The following is a 20,905-nucleotide window of genomic DNA, read 5'->3' as shown; positions in this document are numbered from 1 at the left end:
TTGAGCCGGAAACTTCTCCCTAGAGAAAGAAATTATGCAGTTGTTGAAAAAGAGTGCCTGGTGGTAAAGTAGGCCATAGAAGCCCTACGTTATTATCTTTGGGGTAGAAAATTTGTGTTGGTAGCAGATCGTGCACCTTTAAAATGGATGCATAGACAGAAGGATAATAATGCTAGAGTAGCACATTGGTTTTTGGCACTGCCGCCATACTGCTTTGACATACAACACCGGAAAGGTAAAGAGCATGGCAACGCTGACTTTTTGTCAAGAGTCCCGATGACAACCGAAAATTGTTATGCCAGACCCCACAGGATCGTGCAGAGGGGGAGGTTATGTGATGGAGTGTACATTCCAGAGCAAACTTGGTCAGCTGTGAGGCCGTGGCTGTAAAGAATGCACACTCCATCTGGATAAAGGTTGTGGTGATGGTTTCAAAGAAAACTAAAATAATAAAATGTGAAGACAACATAAACCAACTGGGTTGTAAACAAACTGTGAAATAATGTATGTGTTTAAAAGTAAAATTATAGTTAATAAATTAATGTAAATTGTTTCCCACAGATTGATGTATTAGGTGCAATCACAGACTTGGGTTTATGTTATGTTTTGTTGAAAAAAAAAAAAAAAGGTATTATGTTAGAAAGGTATTATGTTATGTTTAATTGTCTGATTGTTTAGCAGTTAAAGATGGTAAAGTTGAGATGGTAGGAGGAGGGGAGAACAAAGAGAAGAGACCAAATGCTGAGGTAACAAAGGACTTTAAAACTGAATGGATAGTTTGTTTCAGGTTAAGCAGAATTAGCTTGCCCCTGTTTAGTTTGGAGTTAAAAATAAGTGTTTAGTTTAGGACCCAAGAAAGGGTTAGGTTTTGTTTGTTTATTTGATTTTGTTTTTCTAAAATAAATACAACCCATGGAGGGTAACTGGACTACTGTTGTCAGTGTTTGTTATTTAAACACACTTGGAAGTGTGTAGACTATACTATACAGTCATAGAGTGCAACCAGAAGCAAGAATTCGTCATATATATATATATATCAATTATATTATATATATATATATATATATATATATATATATATATATATATATATATATATATATATATATATATATATATATATTTTACAGTGTACACACGCCTTGGGCTGGACCTGCAGCAACCAAACTCCTCTGTCCTCTGGTTCGGACGGAGGGGGCTTAGGTGGCTTTTTTTTGTTTTGTTTATGATTTATTTTTTTAATTCCCCTTCTTTCAAACCTGACATCCCGGTGATTCATGATTGAGGCAATTATTTAGGTAAATTGAAAAGTGTAGAATTGGTTATTACAATAAAAAAAAAAAAAATTAACATGAGCTATTTCCAAATACAAAAATAATTTTCTCGTGCATCACCCAGCAACGTCTTTGGAAAGATGTAAAGGCATTTGAGAACCAAAAAAATAAATCAATTTAAAAAAAGCAAAGCAAGTAACTGGGTGAACAATGTAAGTTTGGAATTCGTAAGGGGATTCAATTTGGCAGCCTGAAATTAAATATGATCAGGTTGGGCTTTTTAGGAGGGGCTGTCCATATGAATGACACTGGTATGTTATTGATATATTCATACAAAACCTCCAGCGTGGAATTAAACCACCCCTTCTGTAAATATATCCTTCCCATCCCATACCCACCCTTACACCTTTGTTTTTATTGTATTATTTTGTATTGTATATTTTGAATTGTGTTCATGTACATGTATTGTGTGTATTGTTTTGTTTTAATAAAAAATTATTGAGAAATGTAGACAAGTATTACTTTAATGCTGTGTGATATCTACATTATATTCATGATCTTTATATTTGATTAATGAGCTCTCGTGTAAAACATAATAATTAAAACAAATCAGATAAAGTTAAGACCAAGTTCTCACATACTAATCGACAAGTAAAACCTGTGATATGATGTTTTATCTTTCCTGAAATATATTACGACTGAGTGGAGACTTTTATTGTAGAAGTGAGGATGAGAGATTTGCACAGGGTACTGCATTAAATTGGAGAGCTGTCTAAATTAGTAGCACAGTATTTGGTGCTATCAAGTAGGATTACAGATGTTCATACTATAAATAATATAATTGCACTTTAGGGCAGTATGTACATGAAGCCAATTATTTTGTGCGTTTCTCAAATTTAATACCTTAAAACACCATCTTCCACTAAAAACATGTACATTTTCTATATTAAAAGGTTTAGATATCCCATGTAGACTTTATTACAACATCAAAAACATTATTCTCTACATGAAGAAAAGTGTTTGTACCCACTTTCCCACTCAATTTATTGAAAAGGTTCAAAGTCACCGAGCAATTTACCATGAAAATAATATAACTTTGTTAAAGTGAGCCTACATAAACAGTTATTAAACACTTATTGCTTACCCCACAGTATTTGACATGCCCACGAACGATATTGAAATGAAATACACATTTAAATTAAATGAAATACACATTTGGCAAGTTGTGATTTTAACTATGCATAGAAATAAATTATGCCAATGTTTTTAAAATATTTATGGTAAAAAAATAAAATAAAAAAAAATAAAATACAGCAAACTATTTCCTGAAGATAAAATGCATTTATAAAAAAAATAAACTTAAATCTACATTTTACAAAAAAAAAAAAAAACCAGCATATTTAAACAAAAATTACTGTCTGCAGTGCAAAAAAAAAATACAAATGGCGTCCTGTAATTTTCGATGAATCTCCTCAGAGAACCTTGCCTTTTTAAGTTCTAAGATTCGCACATGCGTAGAAAGGCTCAAAAAGTTAAGCACTAACTTATTTCTCAGCTAACTTATTTCCTGTGATATTGGTCTCCCGAGTGATTGCTGTGTCTCACTTGTCTTGTGTGCTGGCTTGCTGGAGAGGTGGTTGCATGTGGCCTGCCTGTGGCTGCAGTGGGTAGTGCTCTCACAGCTGTTGCTACGTGTGTGTGCTTGCCATCTGTGTTGGTGCTCGCAGCTGCTATGCTGTGAAGAGTCCTTGTTTTTGCTGCGACTGGTTCGGATACTTGCTGTCCTTTGTCCGCGGATTGTTCCTGGAACTTGGCCCTTTTGACCTAGCTGTCTCTACAGTGACCACTGACAGTGGATTGGTGCAGCCCCAAATCTTTAGAAATGGTTTTGTAACCCTTTCTAGACTTGATGAGCATCAATAACTTTTTCTGAGGTCCTCAGATTACTTTTGATCATGGCATGATATGTTTCCACACACCTGTATGGTGAAGACCAAACTCGCAAAGTTTCTGATCTTTATATAGGGTGGGGCCTCCCAAACGCACCCCTGAAGATCTACCTAATTGTTTAAACACCTGATTCTAATTATCCCCTTAATTGAGCTGATAAAACCAGGAGTTCACTTATTTTTTCACATACCCTGAATCTTAATTTCTCATTGTTTGTCTAATTCATGCATCATTTTGTTTCAAAAGACATGGAATTGGTTAATATAAACCTTACTGGATATTTAATATTTGATTCAAGAAGACTATCATGGTAAAACTGTGGAATTTCCATAATTATCACTGGGGTTCACAAACCTTTTTCTCGGCACAGTATGCTCTCTGCATCTGTAGCTAAAAAACTGGTTCATGCTTTTGTTTTCTCACGGATAGATTATCGTAACGCCTTGCTCGCAGGCGTCTCTAAAAGCACACTTACCAAATTACAATATGTTCAGAACTCAGCAGCTAGAGTCCTCACTAGGTCACATGCAAGTGATCACATCAGTCCTTGCACTGGTTGCCTGTCAGGTTTCAAGTTGATTTTAAAATTCTTCTTACCTTTAACCACTTCAAGTCCAGATGTAAAAATGAAACCCATTCCCAGGTACCAGATTTTGAAAATAATAATAATGTTTTCAAACCTGTAATTGCTGTAAAATGTTAACATATGATGTACTACATACCCATGTGTACTACATACTCATGTTCAATATAGAGATAAAAATGCATTCCTTTTTCTTTGTTTTTTTTTTTTTTTTTTTTTGAACAATGAAAACAAAAACGCTGCTTATAACAATAATAATCAGTAAACAGTAATTATTAAATAAGAATCAAATAACATCAAAACGTGTGCCATTATCGACTGGCTCTGTGCCATTTATTGAAATGTTCAATACACAAAACCTGGGTTTGCCTTCGCAACCACTGCACATTTTTCTTGTGTCTTTTTTTTTTTTTTTGTTTTCATTTTTGTAGCAGCACTGCCATTTCAAACCAAACAGCTTCCCTTGTGTTGGAGCGATAGTCACAAATGCATGTACAAGTACTTTGCATGCTCTGTATGTCTTGCTACAGTTTGTGCTTCATTGCCTTGTACCCTGTGCTGTGTTTTCCTCTTCATCATCATCGTCATCATCATCATTGCTGAGTGATAAGTCAGCATCACTGTCGCTGGTATTGAAATCCTCCAAACCAACTTCACTCCCTTTGCTCATTATTGAAAGACCACGTACGTTGCATGTTTAGCTTTCGCTAAAAACCATATAAACTATAACTAAACAAGTAAAACTAATAATAAAACAAAAAATAATTTAAAACACTGTATATATACACTTGTAAAAGTTGAATGATTTCCCGCAATATATCTCAGTCTTCTAAACGCCCACAGGTTGGAATCGCTACATAACACACAATTGGATACAAGTGTCACCTGACCCTCCCCCGACTTTCATTGCACATTCCACAGTACTACCACTGCCTTAGAGAATGAAACCTACTAGCACTGCCTTAGAGAATGAAACCTGAAACGCTAGACTGAGAAACCGATCATAGAATAGAATGGGAAACTTGACATATGCAGGTACGGCATGTAAACAGATGGCAAAATGCTCCGCTGTTTCTCTTGCTACACAAATTTTGGGGGGGGACTGAATCAGACACGAGTCACCGACAATTTGGTGTTTTCCATTCTGGTGAGTTGCTTCACCATTGTGTTAAATAATGTGCATGTCTTGTAACGTGTGTAGGGGTGCTGTGTTAATTTAGTTTGGCAGTTTGTTTAACGTTAAGTTAACCCTAACTCTATCCCTAATTATTTTTGCCTCTGCTATTGTGATAGACCAAAACACACCTGCCAGCTAAATTCATAGTACAGAGCGATTTAAGCTTTTTGGGCCATGTTTTGCTTTAGTTTTATTAACATTAGTTTGTCTGTGACTTTGTTATTATAGTTTATTAACATACACTTGCCTATTGTTCTGCTTTTACTTATTCAGCTCATTCATATGTTGGTGCACGTCATGACAAGCAACACGTGTGTCTTTTATTTTTTTATTATTTTTTTATTTATTGATTGATTCATGGCTAACTGTGTCTTGAAGAACACTTCGGCTAGAAGAACAATGAGGGGTTCTTTTAGCCAGAGACTAGTGTACTGAAGAAGTTTATTGAAGATGTGGTGTTTACACTTTTGACTGTAGGAGGGGAACTTTTATCTCTTTTTTTTTTCCCTCAATTTAGTTAAACAATGAGGATGAGGTCTCCGAGTCCTCTGTGAGTGAGGGGCCCTCTGGTTCGGCACAGACTGCGCCCCTTTCACAGACTGCAGAGTCACTGGAGTCAGACACTCCTCCGCCTCCATACAGCAGTGTTGCAGCAGGAGCAACTGCAGCTCCAGGTAAACCATGAATTGAAAACATTCCTATTCAGACACACAATATACTTGGGGCTTCTGTTTTGCAGTGCCTATTTGATCCCTTTTTTCAGTGTTTTTTTTTTTTTTTTTTAACTTTCAATATTTCTGTAGCTTGGCATAAATCTATTTTAATCGGGGCTTATATATTTTACATATACTGTTAAAAAAGTTAAAAGACCAGTTCTTTCCCAAAAGTACTGAAGTTTCAAGGCATTTTATAAACTGATCAAATAAAATAAAAGCACGGATGGAAATCGCAATGTTTCAAGTAGCCTACCAATATTCCAACTAGGCGTGTGCAGAGAACCCTCTGGTGTACAGTAAATGGTAAAGTATTGTGAGAGCAGCTAAGTATAAGAGGCTCTAGAGATTATTTAGAAAATATTATTTGAGTGTTATTTGGGAATTTTAGGTATTTATTGTGATGGAGAAGTGCTTTTGTACAAAAAAAATCCTTCTTTTTCAGTATTAGGCTGTTTATTGAATCTAAAACATCAAAAACACGTACAGCTCGTGGAAAATATCTTTGCCAGAAAAACATGTCTAATGCAAAACATTAGAGTTAACTAAGCTAATGCAAAACACAATAGGTTATGTTAGTGCCAAGAAACGCCTCTTGAAAAGGATTCAATAACTTTGGTTTAACTAAAACAAGGACAGGAAGACTGAATGTAAGGACACTTTGGCAGAAGAACAAAACACAGACACACATAAAATGGTGGTTCTTGTGAGACAAAGATTATCCCCCAAAACACACAAGTGTGAAATCCAACAGAAACACCTTATAAATAAATTGTACAATATTTTTCTTTGTAAAATGAAAAAAAAAAAAATGTATGGTCAAAGTGAATCAAAGAATTATCCAATCATTTTCTGTGCATTCGGTACTAGGCAAAATGTTATAAAACTTCAAATAATCGGCAGTCTCCAATACTCGCTGGGTCTCTACTAAGCGCAAGGGCTGCTGGTAAATATGGTAAATAGATGCCAGGTCTCTTGTAAACTCTGGGTTATGAATAATAATATAATGCATGTCATACTGAATGTTCCAGCCAATACACACACATGGCTGTACAGCGAGCTTTCCAATTTGTTTTTCAACAGCGATGAAGAGACCCTGAGGCTCAAGGTGAATAAGACAACTGAGTTTAATTTATTTTAAAAGGTACATGTAATGCATAGTTTTTTTTTTTTTTTTTTTTTTTTTTTTTATGATGTTATTCATTTTAAAACCAGTTTTGAAGCTTTTTTGAGCATGCTGAAAGTATGTGGCAAAGTGGTGAGTGTGCAGGTGAGTGCAGTGCAGAGTTGATTAATCACACAGACAATGATTCACAGGTGCAAGGGTGTTTATTAATGATTATAATGTCCAGAGCCTTATGGCAAAACCTGTAAACAATAGTAATGATTGCAGTGGTACAGCGGCGTGTATCAGTTCTGTTTGTAAATCCAACGGGTTTGACCCGAAACCAAAAGTCCAGGCTTTTCTCACCCACACAAAACACAGACACAGTTCCTACAGTGCGTAAATTAAGTGCTCATGGTGCAAAGACAGTTTCTCAGTGAAAAGTGAGTGGTGATATGCGGGTTTGATGCTGGCCTGCGACTGCGGCTCCGGAGCTCATGCTAGTAATCTTGAAACGGACAATACAAACAAACAGCGTAACAAGACAGAACTAACAAACACTCACAGTTTCTTTCACAAATAACGGGGACTCCTTCTAGGTTGTTGCTAACCATATACAAAGGAAAAGATCACTTTCACTACGCCCCTTATTTATACCCTCACCCATGACCCCTAGGTTAACGAGCACATCCGCTCCTCCATTCCTTGAATGCCACGCCGTCTCCCGTCCGAGTCATTGAGCTTGGGTGCCGTAGCTCAGCCCCCTTCCTAAATGACCGACTTCCACCTACGCTAAGGATTAAATTGTCATGCCATTTAGTTAAGGGTACTCCGTTCCTTTTACACAGCGCCCTCACAGGTCAGGAAGGAGATCTAACACCAAGAATCGTTCAATCTCTGTCACAAAGTAAAATACAAACTTGTTTTCTGATATATACAGGGTTGCCTTTTAGTGTATTTGTGTTTTTTTCATATTAACAGTATTTTGTGCATTTGAGAATTTTGCTCCTTTTCCAGCATTGTTATTTATCAATGTACACGTTATAAAAATACATTTGTCACTTTTTGACTTTGATTTTGTGATACAACTGGTACTTGTACTAATTTTAATGTTAATCTTTAAACAGTTTGAAGCATTTTCGAGTGTGTTGTGGGCCAACAGTAAGGAACTTATTTTTCGTATTAATGCAGTATTTAATGCGGTTGTTTTGCAATGAAGATTCGTTGCTGGTTATTTTTTTCAAGTGCTTACCAATGTACATGTTTTGAGGTTGAACAATAAATATAATATATGTTAATTAGGGATGTACCGAATCCAAGTTTTTGGGATTCGGCCGAATCCATTGCAAAAGATTCAGCCAAATACCGAATCTACAAAAACTGTCAATAAAATTGTTGAATGAAAAGTTGAGTGGCAGCTACTAACAAGGGACTTGCACAATCTATTGTTTTGAGCCTTTTAGTTCAAGTATTTTCATTACCGAATGGAAATATATCCCTGAATAACATTTCACTTTGAAAATTACACAATTTACCGGTTGCCCCCTCCCCCCACAACAGAAACATCAAAATTCAGAACCGTTTACTGCATCTTTGCCATAACCCACTATTTTCCTTCATGACTTTTCAAACTGTGTCACCTGATCTGAGAGTAAGGTTGCAACAGGCTCCAGAATCTCGGGACACTTTAAGGAAAGTCAGGTTTTGTAATCTCTCTAAACTGCAATGTATTCAGTAAAGTGAGTGTGAATTGTGCGAACTTTCGCTAAATTAATTGAATTGTTTTACTTAGTTGTTACAAAGAGCACACACATGCCTGCTAGGACTATTTCTATCAATCAGATGTATACAGCAGCTGATTGGCTTTCTAAGTCTGTGATGGGCAGACTGTGTGAAGCAAGAAATATTAAACAAATAAAAACTTTTCCTGATGCCACAAGGTTAAATAAAAGATTACAGGTGAGAGCAAAGTTATCTATAGTAATGGTGTTGGGTTATTTTGATAGATATTGTTTACTGCATAAAAAAATTCAAGCAATACGATTAATTGTTCTTACGAGGCTAATTAAACAATTAAATACATTTACTAAACTGCTCAAGCAGTTCACACTCACTTTACATGTTGAATACATTGCAGTTTAGAGAGGTCAGTTAAAAAACCTGACCTACCCAAGGTTCTGGAGCCTGTTGACAACACTATCTGAGATCTATGAGGAAAAAATTACCATGATGAGGACCTGAATCTCCCAGCGAAATAAAACCCACATCTCAAATGGTTTAACTTGTATTGGCACATTACAGTAACATAAAATGTAATTTACTAAAGCATATTGTTCAACAACATCTTGCACATCTGACAGTTGTAAAGTTACAAAAAATATATATTTCTGTGCACTGATTTTATTTTTATTTTTTCTCTCAGTATGATCTCTAGAACACGTCTTAGACAAAGCAACAAAGCACAAAAGCTTGAAAAGTGTCTTGTGAATGTGCTGTTGTATACGGGGGTATGTTTGCATTTAGCAGCTGCGTGACGTGTTTAGTACATGCACTACCAGTAAGTTCATTTAGGGAGTTGAGAGCTGCGACAGAGTTCATTAAATGTGTTCTTGTTATTAACTACAACAGTTGCATTCAATACCGGATCTGTGTCTTATTTAAATACATTGAATAGATGTATTAGAATGGATGTGTGTCTGGGTGGATATATGATTCGGATTTGGTTCACCGAATCCTAACTATTCGTCCAAATCCGAACCCTGATACATACTGCTTTTATTAATTTTAAAACCATGTTTGTTCTTTTTATTGTGCTGCAAGCCTACCTAAATACACGCGTGTGTTCTGATATTTACAGGGATATCTTTAGTGGATTTTAATGTTTTTATTATTATTACAATACAAACTGTTATTACCTACTTACGCAACCTTTTAATGACTTTGCTGGAATGTTGTAATTTACTTATGTCGTTTGTTGTGTGCAGGCAGCGTTTTCATTATTGCATCTGAAGTATTTGCAGATGTTGGTGATCTTACATAATAAACGCAGAGTCTCAAATAGTCGCCGGTCTCCAATAGGCACCAGGGCTACTGGCAAATATTGTAAATAAACACTGTTTTACGGCATGTGGGTTCTAATAGAACTCTGCTCTTATAACATGTATAACGTCTTATATGTGGGCTGTGCCCATAAGGGTTAAGTTTCTCACAAAAAAAGTGGGCCAGGATAAATCATATGTTTTGAGGAGTGAAAATTCTTAATGTGCCATTCTTGTTTTCACAGAAGGAGATTTTCAAAATTACCCTGTGCCACCTCCATACAGTGTTGCTACCACATTGCCCACTTATGATGAAGCAGAAAACGCTAAAGCTGCAGCAATGGTGGCTGCTGCAGCGGATGTAGCTCCAAGTGTAAGTGTCCTTATTTACTTCATCCCTTTAGGAGTTTTCAATAGTGTAATTATGAATGCTGGCACTTATATGTTTGATTTCCTACCATAGACCATTATGGTTTCACCCCATGTAATCTTTCTTTTTTGTTGCTGCAAATTTAAAATTCTGATAAGTAGTGTAGTATTCAAAAGTGGTTCTAATAATTTGTTATATGGATACCTATTACAAGTTATCATTTATTTATTTACTTATTTATTTTTTCTTTGTTTTATAGGATTAGGATTGCTTTGACCCTCAGTTCCCATCATTTGCCTTTTGAAAATTATTGATCTGGTATATAAAGATTGGACAGAGTAAATTTACATTGTCCTATGTTTTTGCATTATTGGTCTCAATGCAATTTAAAATTCTTTAGTCTGACACGTATGTGATCACATAGCTTGCTAAAATTAAGTTTCACTCTAAAATAATAAGCAGAAAATTGAGGATGACCTATTCAACTTCCATATTGTTTTTGTATATACTTTCTCATATATAGTTTAGTCTTTGGTATATATGCTCTATCAGGGATGGAAATGAAACTCCCATTGCATAGAATTTTGATTCCTGGTTTTACTTTGAGTTTAATGAGACACACCTGAGCCTGTTACCAGTACACTGTAGCTAATGAAGCTTGTATTAAAACCTGGAATGGGTTCAACTGCTATGCAATAAGAGTCTTATTTCAATCCCTGTCTTTAAGTTTGTGGATTTCTATTATTTGTTCTTTGATAAGTTATTCAAAAGTGCACTGTAATAGGGTATTGTGTGGAAGTATACCCTTGAAATGTTTGCTCACTTTAAGCCATATATTGTCCAACGCAGGAAGACGACTATCCACCAAGAGATGACTTCAGTGATGCAGATCAACTGAGAGTTGGCAATGATGGGGTATTCATGCTAGCGTTTTTCAGTGAGTTGTCAGTGTTTAGTTAAAGCTACAGTACTCCACAATCCTCCTATATTCTCATTTTGTGCACATGTATTGTATCAGAAAGCAGGCCTTGTTGACAGTCCAGTTTTAGCCCACTTTGTTGTTTTGGGAGCCTTTTGCTCTAGCATTGTTTTTTTTGTTGTTTTTTTTTTTTTTTTTTTTTTTTTTATAAATTACATTTAATCTCTGTTAATTTAGAAATTAGATGATATTGGTGTTTTATAGAAGATATTTGTAGATATAAAAAAGACATTGGTGTTTGTTCTACTAATTGCCCTGTGAAACATTTTATAGGAAAGAGTGATATTTTCTTCATAGGTTCTTACTAATTGTAAACTGCCCTAAAATCAAGGTAAAGTTGGCTTCTAGTTGAAGGTCTACTCTTGGGTATGTCCAGGATGATTGTATAATAGGTGTTTGCCATCTTGTGGTTGGATTTATAAAGTGAAGGTTTCTTATTTCCACCTAGAGGCTAAACATTTGACCAACATGGCAACATGTTGGACACACTTAGGACTGCTTATAAATCACTGAGACCACAAACATTGTGTTATCATTTCATTGTAAACTTTTAAAGCAACACTTTATCTAGTAGTTGTTCAGCATGTATTTATTTATTTATGTGGAAAAGGCTTAAGATATTACAGCAGTGGTAGACAATTATTTTATGTGAAGTTCCAAAATTCTTTGTTGCAACAAGGTCAAAGTCTGGAGCTCCAATTGCTTGCAAAATAAAGTTGTGTACAACACAAATAGTCTTATATTTATGACGTGCTATTTTATTTTTTTCAAACTTGAACCACACGGAAGGTATGGAAACAGTGTCTTACTGATGACGGTTGTTTTATTAGCCATAGAGAAGGGAATGGTTGACACTTCCAAAACAGGCTACAGCTGTTTCACTTTATTGGTTTCATTCATAGCACTTGACGCATATTGACTACTTACTATCACAGTGCACCTGTGGTACCCTTTTGGATTACGTGTACACAACTATGTGTTCCCAAAAATTCAGTGTTTCCAATGTGAATGCAAGCAAAACCTACAGCTATGGCCAAAAGTTTTGCATTACCCTATAGAATTAACTAATTTTGCTTCATAAAGTCAAATAAAATTTGCTGGATAATGTCACAAATTACATACTGTTTTGTAGTTTTCCATATACTTAATGAAAACTGACAAATTGAAAAATGTGGCATTTCTAAATGGCTCTCATTAAACTTTTTTGCGATATCAAGGCTTGTCTCTTGTGAGCACACCATTTCCCCTACTGGGGGGAACTAATTTGATTACAATATATTAAGTAAAAGATCTAAATTATGTTCATATAGTTTTTCTTTTAAAATTATTTCTCAATCCTAAAATTCTAGAAGATGCAAAACTTTTGTCCATATCTGTAGACGCATATGACAAGGCAGACCATTCAAAATGTTCTGACGATCCAGATTTGGACTGTGGCCCCTTCCATTGACTACCTTTGTATTGCAGTATCTGTGCACTATGGAACAATTGATTGGTGCTACCTAGTACTGGCTGAAAAGATTTGACTCAACAGTAGCAAGCACTAGTAATGTGTTCTGTAAGAAATGTTCAATTTAGTCAATCACATGCAATTGAGGACTAATACATTTAGTGCAAATAAACCAAAATTCCTATTTGAACAGATGGGCATTTAACTTTCCAATGTTTCTATTTTCAACACAGTGGCATTTCTTTTCAACTGGGTTGGCTTTTGCCTGTCCTTCTGCTTGACCAATACCATTGCAGGACGCTATGGTGCTATCTGTGGATTTGGACTTTCCCTGATTAAATGGATCCTTATTGTGAGGGTATGTTTGACAGCCAAATTTTTGCGGTTCTGCCTCCCTTTGAACCTACTACATATTTGTTTTGTGTTAATCTATCCTCTGAGAAGGGTAGATGTGCAGCATCCAGTTTCTTTTTTTTTTCTTTTTTTCTTTTTTTTTTTTGCAGACAATGCTTAGGTAAAACACCCAACTTTGTGAAACTTTAGATAGCTTCCAATAAACCACATACATTCTAATATCAATACATAAATGTATTTTAGTTAATAAATGAATACAAACTGTCCTTAGCAGAAAACTGAACCCAACCCTGCAATATGTGCTGAGCCTTTTCATCTCTGAACAGCGTTCGACGTTAACCATGGCTCTGTGGCCCGGGGCCGGTAGAGAGCGCAGTTTGGCCAGTAGTTATGAAGCACCACAGGCCCAACTGGGCCGGTTACATTTAACTATATATATATATATATATATATATATATATATATATATATATATATATATATATATATATATATATATATATATATAGATACTAGTTAAATGTAACAGGCCCACTTGACTTGATTCATGCCAAAGCTGCATGATTCCAGCCTTGCTGAAGCACCCCCAGATCATCACCGATCCTCCACCAAGTAGGCCTCTCCAGGTCTCCATCTAACCATTAGACGACCAGGTGTTGGGCAAAGCTGAAAATTGAACTTATCTGGGGGTGCTTCAGAAAGGCTGGAATAGGGCAGATTTGTCTTTGTAAAAGGCGCATGAATCAAACAAAGTACAAGGTTGTCCTGGAAGAAAACTTGTTTCCTTCTCCTCTGACAATGTTCCCCAACTCTGAGGATTGGTTTTGCCAGCAGGACAATGCTCCATGCCACACCGACAGGTCAATCAAGGTGTGGATGGAGGACCACCAGATCAAGACCCTGTCATGGCCAGCCCAATCTCCAGACCTGAACCCCATTGAAAACCTCTGGAATGTGATCAAGAGGAAGATGGATGGTCACAAGCCATCAAACAAAGCCGAGCTGCTTGAATTTTTGCGCCAGGAGTGGCATAAAGTCACCCAATATAAATGTGAGAGCATGCCAAGACGCATGAAAGCTGTGCTTGAAAATCAGGGTTATTCCACCAAATATTGATTTCTGAACTCTTCCTAAGTTAAAACATTAGTATTGTGTTGTTTAAAAATGAATATGAACTTATTTTCTTTGCATTATTCGAGATCTGACAACACTGCATCTTTTTTGTTATTTTGACCAGTTGTCATTTTCTGCAAATAAATGCTCTAAATGACAGTATTTTTATTTGGAATTTGGGAGAAATGTTGTCAGTATTTTATAGAATAAAACAAAAATGTTCATTTTACCTAAACACATACCTATAAATAGTAAAACCAGAGAAAATTATAATTTTGCAGTGGTCTCAATTTTTTACAGAGGTGTGTGTGTGTGTGTGTGTCGCTTCCGTTTCATGAATCCAGGAAAACAAGCCAGTGTGTCAAAAAGCTAACAATTAGTTTGCAAACCACTTTTTTTTGTAATAACATAACTCCGAACTGGGGGTCAAGAAGAGCTACTTCCTTGTAGTGACACCTGGGCAATGTCTCTGACGGCAAAAAGTTCTTCAAATCGAACTTACCATGCAATGCTTAAGCAAAGCAATGTTGGGCTTTTACAAATCAGGTTTTCTACTAAGCAACCAATAAGCCAAAAGGAAAGTGCTGAAATCAATAAATCATAAAGAATGTAATTGTGAAAAAAAAATGAAGACGAACATTTAGGGTGGAGGCTTCATTATGACAGAGAAAAAAAAGGTAACGTTTTGCCTTGTTTGGCATCAATTTCATCAGACTTGCAGAAAACAGCAGCTTTATTTGTTTTTTAAACATTTCGTTTATATCTTATCCAGTCTCACAGTAAGATGTCCCGATGGATACCCAGATACGCAATCGAATTGTCTAACTTTTTGATTTGGGATCTGATGTGTTCAGGTCAGAAATGCCATTCAGAATCTTTCATCATAATGTTAAAATAGGTTTCTAATTTCAATGTTACCTAAGTTTGGAATACCATACTTTTTAGCACTTGCTATATACATGTTTAATGACTGAAGTAACATATATTGAAAGACTTCGTTTAGCCAGTTTCTTTTGAGACATGGGCTCTCTTTGGTTACCATACACAGTTAGAAACATACTGAAAATAAAAATGATCATGAATAAATATATAATTATATTGGGCCAGATAAAATTGCATCTGGGCCAGTAAAAACACTAGCTCAGTGGCCTGAGGGGCTACTAGCTAAAAATTTAAAAGTAGAGCCCTGCTGAAGCATGAAGTCTGGTGTAAATACCAAAAAGATACCTGTCTTTTTGCCCTTCCTTGAGCTGAAGCTACTTCGCCATGGCATTTAGCAGGAAAAGCTGAAATGCCAAGGGTTAATTAAATGTTTTCAGCATGCTGCTGGGAAGCAGAATATTAGACTACTTGGTGAACAGAAAAGACTTTAATTAGTTTGATGCCTTTTATGACTTTGGTGTCTTTTGGAAGTGATTAAACATAAGAGGGGGTTGGGGTTCTGTGAAGGTCAGAAGCTCTTCTTTTGAGAGGTCAGTGGAACATCCCAGTCTGATACGATTAAACTCCTTTGAATGTGCTGTTCATTTTAGAAACAGCAGGGTGCTATATTCCTGGGTCAGAGGTTTCTTTGATAGACAAGTCTGTGAAGTTCAAATAAGTGATACAGATATATAATTGACTTGAACACAATTTATAACCCACAAAAAAAGTGTTTACAGTAGCAGCATTTCAGCATATATTCCAGTACTAAAAGCAATCTATCTCATTCGACCAGAATTTACAACTTGCATGAAGTACATTTGCTTACTAAAATTAGATGTCACAGGAGTGTCATCTATCAATAAATTCTCTATTACTTGAACAATGTAAATGTTTTAATTCTGTTATATATTATAGTTACAGCAATATACAAGCCCTGTATGTGTTGCTTAGTCTGGTTCCAGATACTATTTTGGTCCCCCTCTGTGAAATTAATTTTAAAAGTAATTTGCAACCTATCCCTTAAAGTAGGAGGGACCAACCCATGTACCTGGAGAGCCTCAATCCTGCAGGTTTTGTAGGTAGCTCTAAATCATCAATCACTAAATACCTCAAACAGTAATTCTGACCAATTAAGCCCAATCATTAAGTCAATTACATCATTAAGAGGCTGGGGTAAAACAAAAACCAGGACACCCTGAGGCTCTTCTGGACCAGGGTTGGCCACCCCTGCCTTAAAGGGTTTAGATGTGAATTGAATATTTTAACTTTTGCCTCCTCTCCAGTCAAATCTACAATGAAACTTTGTGTTTGTTTATTTATTTAGTTATTTTATTTCTGTGTTTACTTGGTTTATACAGTTGTACAACTGAAATGTAAGTGTTTTAAGAATGTATGAAACTGAATGAATCTGTTCCTTTCTTTCAGTTTTCCGATTATTTTACTGGATACTTCAATGGTCAGTACTGGCTGTGGTGGATATTCCTTGTTCTTGGTAAGTTTGACGTTTTTCTACTATTGAATAACAGCAAAGAAAAAAAATATTTTTGTGGTGTGTTCATTTCAACTTGTTCACTTAAAACCCTCCATACTGTTTAAAGCCATAAAAGCCCTGTTTATTTCTTACTACTGTTAAGTCATCCCCTTTACCCTTATAACCTACAGTTACTCACTGAACCTTCTGATATTTTTGTGTCACCAACTTTGTGTGTATAATGCTTGACTTGACTAACTTTTTTCCCCCATAAGTACTTGTCCCCTACTGCCCTCTAGTGCTTTACCTGGTTTATAACCTGAATGGTTGGGTTTTAGCTTGGCTGTCCTCTAGAAGTAATTCAACCCATCTTCCTTATGCTTCAGAGTGTGTGTTTGTGTATGTGTGTGTGTGTATGTGTGTGTGTGTCAGTCAGCTGGATTCAATACATTTGCAATAAGCAGTATTTTTTAAAATGGAAAAAAAACCAGTAAAATTCTCCCTCAAACCCTTAAAATATTAAAACTGTTGTCTGATGGCCCTTGGTTGAGAATCTTAAATATGTCTTGCTAGATCTGTAACATTAGCTGTTTTTTTTTTTTTTTTCTTTTACAAAAACATGCTGCAAACGTAGAACTGGATCAAAAAAGACTTTATGAATATTGTCCATTGTCCCATTCTGTTTTAGTTTAAGGTATGGTTTCTTTAGCCAGAACCTGCTTACTATTCTTTCATTATTCATTAAAAACAGTCTTTCAGATAGTGTGGTATCTTCAGTGACTCCACTGGGTCTCACAGCTGTTTTGCAGACCAGTGAGCAGGAACTCTCAATGCATCAAATAGTCTCTGTTCATCATCTGTAAACTACTGGCTTTATAAACCACAAACCCAATAGACTTTTGGCAGATAATTTCTTAACAATTTCTGCATCATTGCTACTGGGGAAAACCACTGTCATAAAAAGCTCTATAGTTTAACTGCTTACTGTATTTGTGATGGAAAGTTGTATAATAATAATAGTAATAATAATAATTGGTTAAGTATAATAATAATAGTAATAATAATAAGTTGGTTAAGGTACTTGCTCAGGGTCACTCACAGTGAGTCAGTGGCTGAACTAGGATTAAACCAGGAACCTCCTGGTAACAAGACCCTTTCTTTAACCACTGGATCACCAAGTCAATCTAGTACACAGTAATAACCCGTTCATGCATAAAACACTACCTTTATAATTTGACAGTTGTCCAACACTGATTCAGTTCTGTACCAGTCCTCAACTTGGGATCACCAAGAGTCTATACATATTGTATACCATAAACTTTCCAAAACATATAAAACAGGCCTCCTATGTGATTTTGATTTTTAACCTGGTGTTTCTAATTTTTCAGTTCCATAATAAAATAAATATTTGCATTTTGTAATGGCACATAGAGTATTCTTACTGTAGTATATTCACAGGTTTAAAAAAAAAAAACTAAGATAAATGGTTGTATCCACTAGATGGCAGTGACACTTATTTTATATGATTTTTCTTTCTTGGAAATTTGAAAAATATAGTGCCTCATGGTCCTCTGCATTAGATATAGTGTCACCACTGTTGTCGTAATTGATGTTGGTAAAAGTATGTCAAGAAGTTTTTGATTTGAAACAAATTTAAGCTGACATTTTCAGTGGTGTGAAAATTCACCTGTACTGATGATATTGTTAGTATTTGAAAGGAATCTTATTACTCAATTTGAATCCATAGATGGCAAGACATTATGAGGTGGGATGTATTGTTAATGTAGAAGGACATGTATTTATGCAACAGTAGAATGAAACTTAAAATAGTTTGTTCTCTTTCAGGCCTCCTCTTGTTCATCAGAGGATTTGTGAACTATCTGAAAGTTCGTAACATGTCCGAGAGTATGGCAGCTTCTCATAGAACACGGTTTTTCTTCTTGTACTAAAGGTAAGAGTCAGTATCTGTATTGTGTATATATATATAAACGCTTAATAATATCTTCAATAAAACTAAAATAAGTAATTTTTCCTTTGCCTCACTGTTTGTATCAAGCTCCTGAGTCAGAAAGGATTTGCTTTGCAATCAGTCCAAATGAAGTTAGCAGTCCATGTGAAAGTCTTATAATTATAATTAATAATTACATATTTATCAAGTACAATACAGGAGTAAACAGATTTAGAACTCAGGTAACAATATGTAAAGGTAAAACATGTATATACTGTACTTAATATTTAGTCCTGGGCATATTCATTCATTTGGTGCATATATATATATATATATATATATATATATATATATATATATATATATATATATATATATATAAATTATATTGAAGTTCTGTAATATATTTTCAAATGTGTAGTCTGCAAGTAAAAATGTAACCTTTGTTAAATTACACAAATATTATGTGACCAGAATTTAGTATCTGAACATTTCAGTATTTTTTATTTTTTATTTTTTTCTAAAATGTGTTTTTGTTTTTTGTAAAGTTGTAGCTGTGGTTTTACTTGAAATATGCTTCCATGTTTTTTTTTTTTTGGGTTTTTTTTTTTTTTTTTTTCTTCAGATGATGGTAGCTAAACATTCCTTCCTGATGTGAAATTCCTAGACAATTTGCAACCTACCAAGTTAACTGGATACAAAGTCACTGGGAAATAAATAAATGAACAAAGAAAATATCCAAACCAAAAGATTGTCAGATTAAGCTCTGTTTACTTTTAAATTGCAGATGGAAATGGTCTTGCTTAGATTAGCCATATTGTATTGCTACAGTAAGGTAAAGTCTGTAATTATCAAATGTACTTCAATCCAATCTAAAATTGAGCCAACCATATGCAAATAAAGAGCTCTATGCAAATAAAATGTTGTTCCCAAAACTGGATGTCAGAAACTGACGTTTTTCTATTAATTGATCATTAACTTGGTATGCCTTTTGGAATAAATGTTTTAAACCTTTTTAAGTAACTGAAAATCAAACATTTTTAATCAGCATTACTGATGTTTCCAACAAATATAACACATTAATTAGGAGGGTTTTATTAAGTTGTAGCTTAAATTGTATATGTTTCGTTAAGCTTTTGCTGACAAATATTAAATATGCACTATGGAGTAAATCATTTTATTTTTTTCTTGTTTAGGTAGGCTATATTACAGCAGTTACACCTTAATTTTATGCATGTAGTTGCGGGTCAGATTACCCAGATGAGATTAAAACTGGAACTTGTATGAACTGTAGCCCAAAATCACAATAATTGCCTTTTGGACATTTGCCCTATTATATTGTTCCTTCCTGCCACTTTTTTTTTTTTTTTTGTGGTAACAATAATGCAAATTTTGATTTCTTATATGAAGGATTTTTTGTTTTTTAATTAACATGTTAATGCACTTTGGGGGGGTGGGGGGTGGGGGGGAATAAAAGAACAAAAAAAACAACTGTCTTAAGAAAAATCTTATTAGTTAGCAACCATCAAAGCAGTCTGCATGGTTAACTTATTAGTGATTTTACCTTTTCATTTGAACAATAAATGTTTAAAAATATATATATATTTCTCTAACATGCTGGAAGACATTTAATGTAAGTTTGTAAAACAACTGGAAACTTATTCATTACATAATATAAAGACAATGTATGTTTACCACTTGCTGTCTTAATAATTAATGCCAATAAAAGCTCAAGATATCGCTTTTGACGGATTCCTTCTGTTTTCTTTTGTGGTTTTTTTTTCTTGTCAAAGATGAGTTTTGTCTTATCAACCTATATTACCATTAATGTTCTGTTGCTTTGCACTCTGCCCAAGAAGTACAGCACATTACAACCAGAAAAAATGCTGCTTTTGTTTACAAAGTATAGAAGAACTTTCTAGCAGGACTTTGACTGCTTTGATACACAGTTAACTTTAAGTTTTGAGAACAGTTTTTCTGACATTACTGGCTCCCCTACAAATGCACATAGTGTAAACAATAAATCTTTCTTCGTGGCTTGTGGTCATTTAAAAATTATGTCCTTTTTATAGAACCAACAGTTAGTTTCCTGTTATTTTTTTATATTTCATCATAATTGTGGAGTTCAGAAATTTATTTTGCAACATCTGGATGATCAGTATTGTGGTTATCTTAATCCTACAGGGTGCTACTGAAAATATATTTGTTGCTTAGAGCTACATAACACACAGGGATAAATAATGTCCTATGTTGTTTCATTAATAAATATATTTGATAAGTTTGTTTGTGCAAGTACTATGTGCCAGATTTAAACCATGTGCCTCCATGGTTGTCATGGTTAAACCATGAACTTTTAACATGGTCAGCAATGATTTGGCCATCTATTACCATGGTTAACAATTCCTAGAATGTGCTTGGTGCAGACAAACCATGTTCATCCATTAACACAATGAGAA

The 20,905-nt window shown here is 35.0% G+C and overlaps 1 protein-coding gene across 1 annotated transcript in view; it reads left to right on the top strand.

Moving 5' to 3' along the window:
* The window catches only part of LOC121327966 (NEDD4 family-interacting protein 2-like), a 39,703-nt gene extending 19,509 nt beyond the window's left edge, over positions 1-20,194 (top strand). The window contains exons 2-8 of the mRNA XM_041272355.1: positions 5,502-5,658; positions 10,086-10,213; positions 11,060-11,147; positions 12,873-12,997; positions 16,456-16,522; positions 18,347-18,452; positions 19,075-20,194. Coding sequence (XP_041128289.1) covers positions 5,502-5,658; positions 10,086-10,213; positions 11,060-11,147; positions 12,873-12,997; positions 16,456-16,522; positions 18,347-18,450 — 669 coding nt within the window. The 3' untranslated portion in view covers positions 18,451-18,452; positions 19,075-20,194. The remainder of the gene's footprint in view (positions 1-5,501; positions 5,659-10,085; positions 10,214-11,059; positions 11,148-12,872; positions 12,998-16,455; positions 16,523-18,346; positions 18,453-19,074) is intronic.
* The last annotated feature ends 711 nt before the right edge of the window (positions 20,195-20,905 follow it).

This window comes from Polyodon spathula, chromosome 15 (genome assembly GCF_017654505.1).
Source record: "Polyodon spathula isolate WHYD16114869_AA chromosome 15, ASM1765450v1, whole genome shotgun sequence".
Taxonomy (NCBI): Eukaryota; Metazoa; Chordata; class Actinopteri; order Acipenseriformes; family Polyodontidae; genus Polyodon; species Polyodon spathula.
Note: the sequence above shows the minus strand (reverse complement) of the source record. Positions and strands in the feature narration are given on the sequence as shown.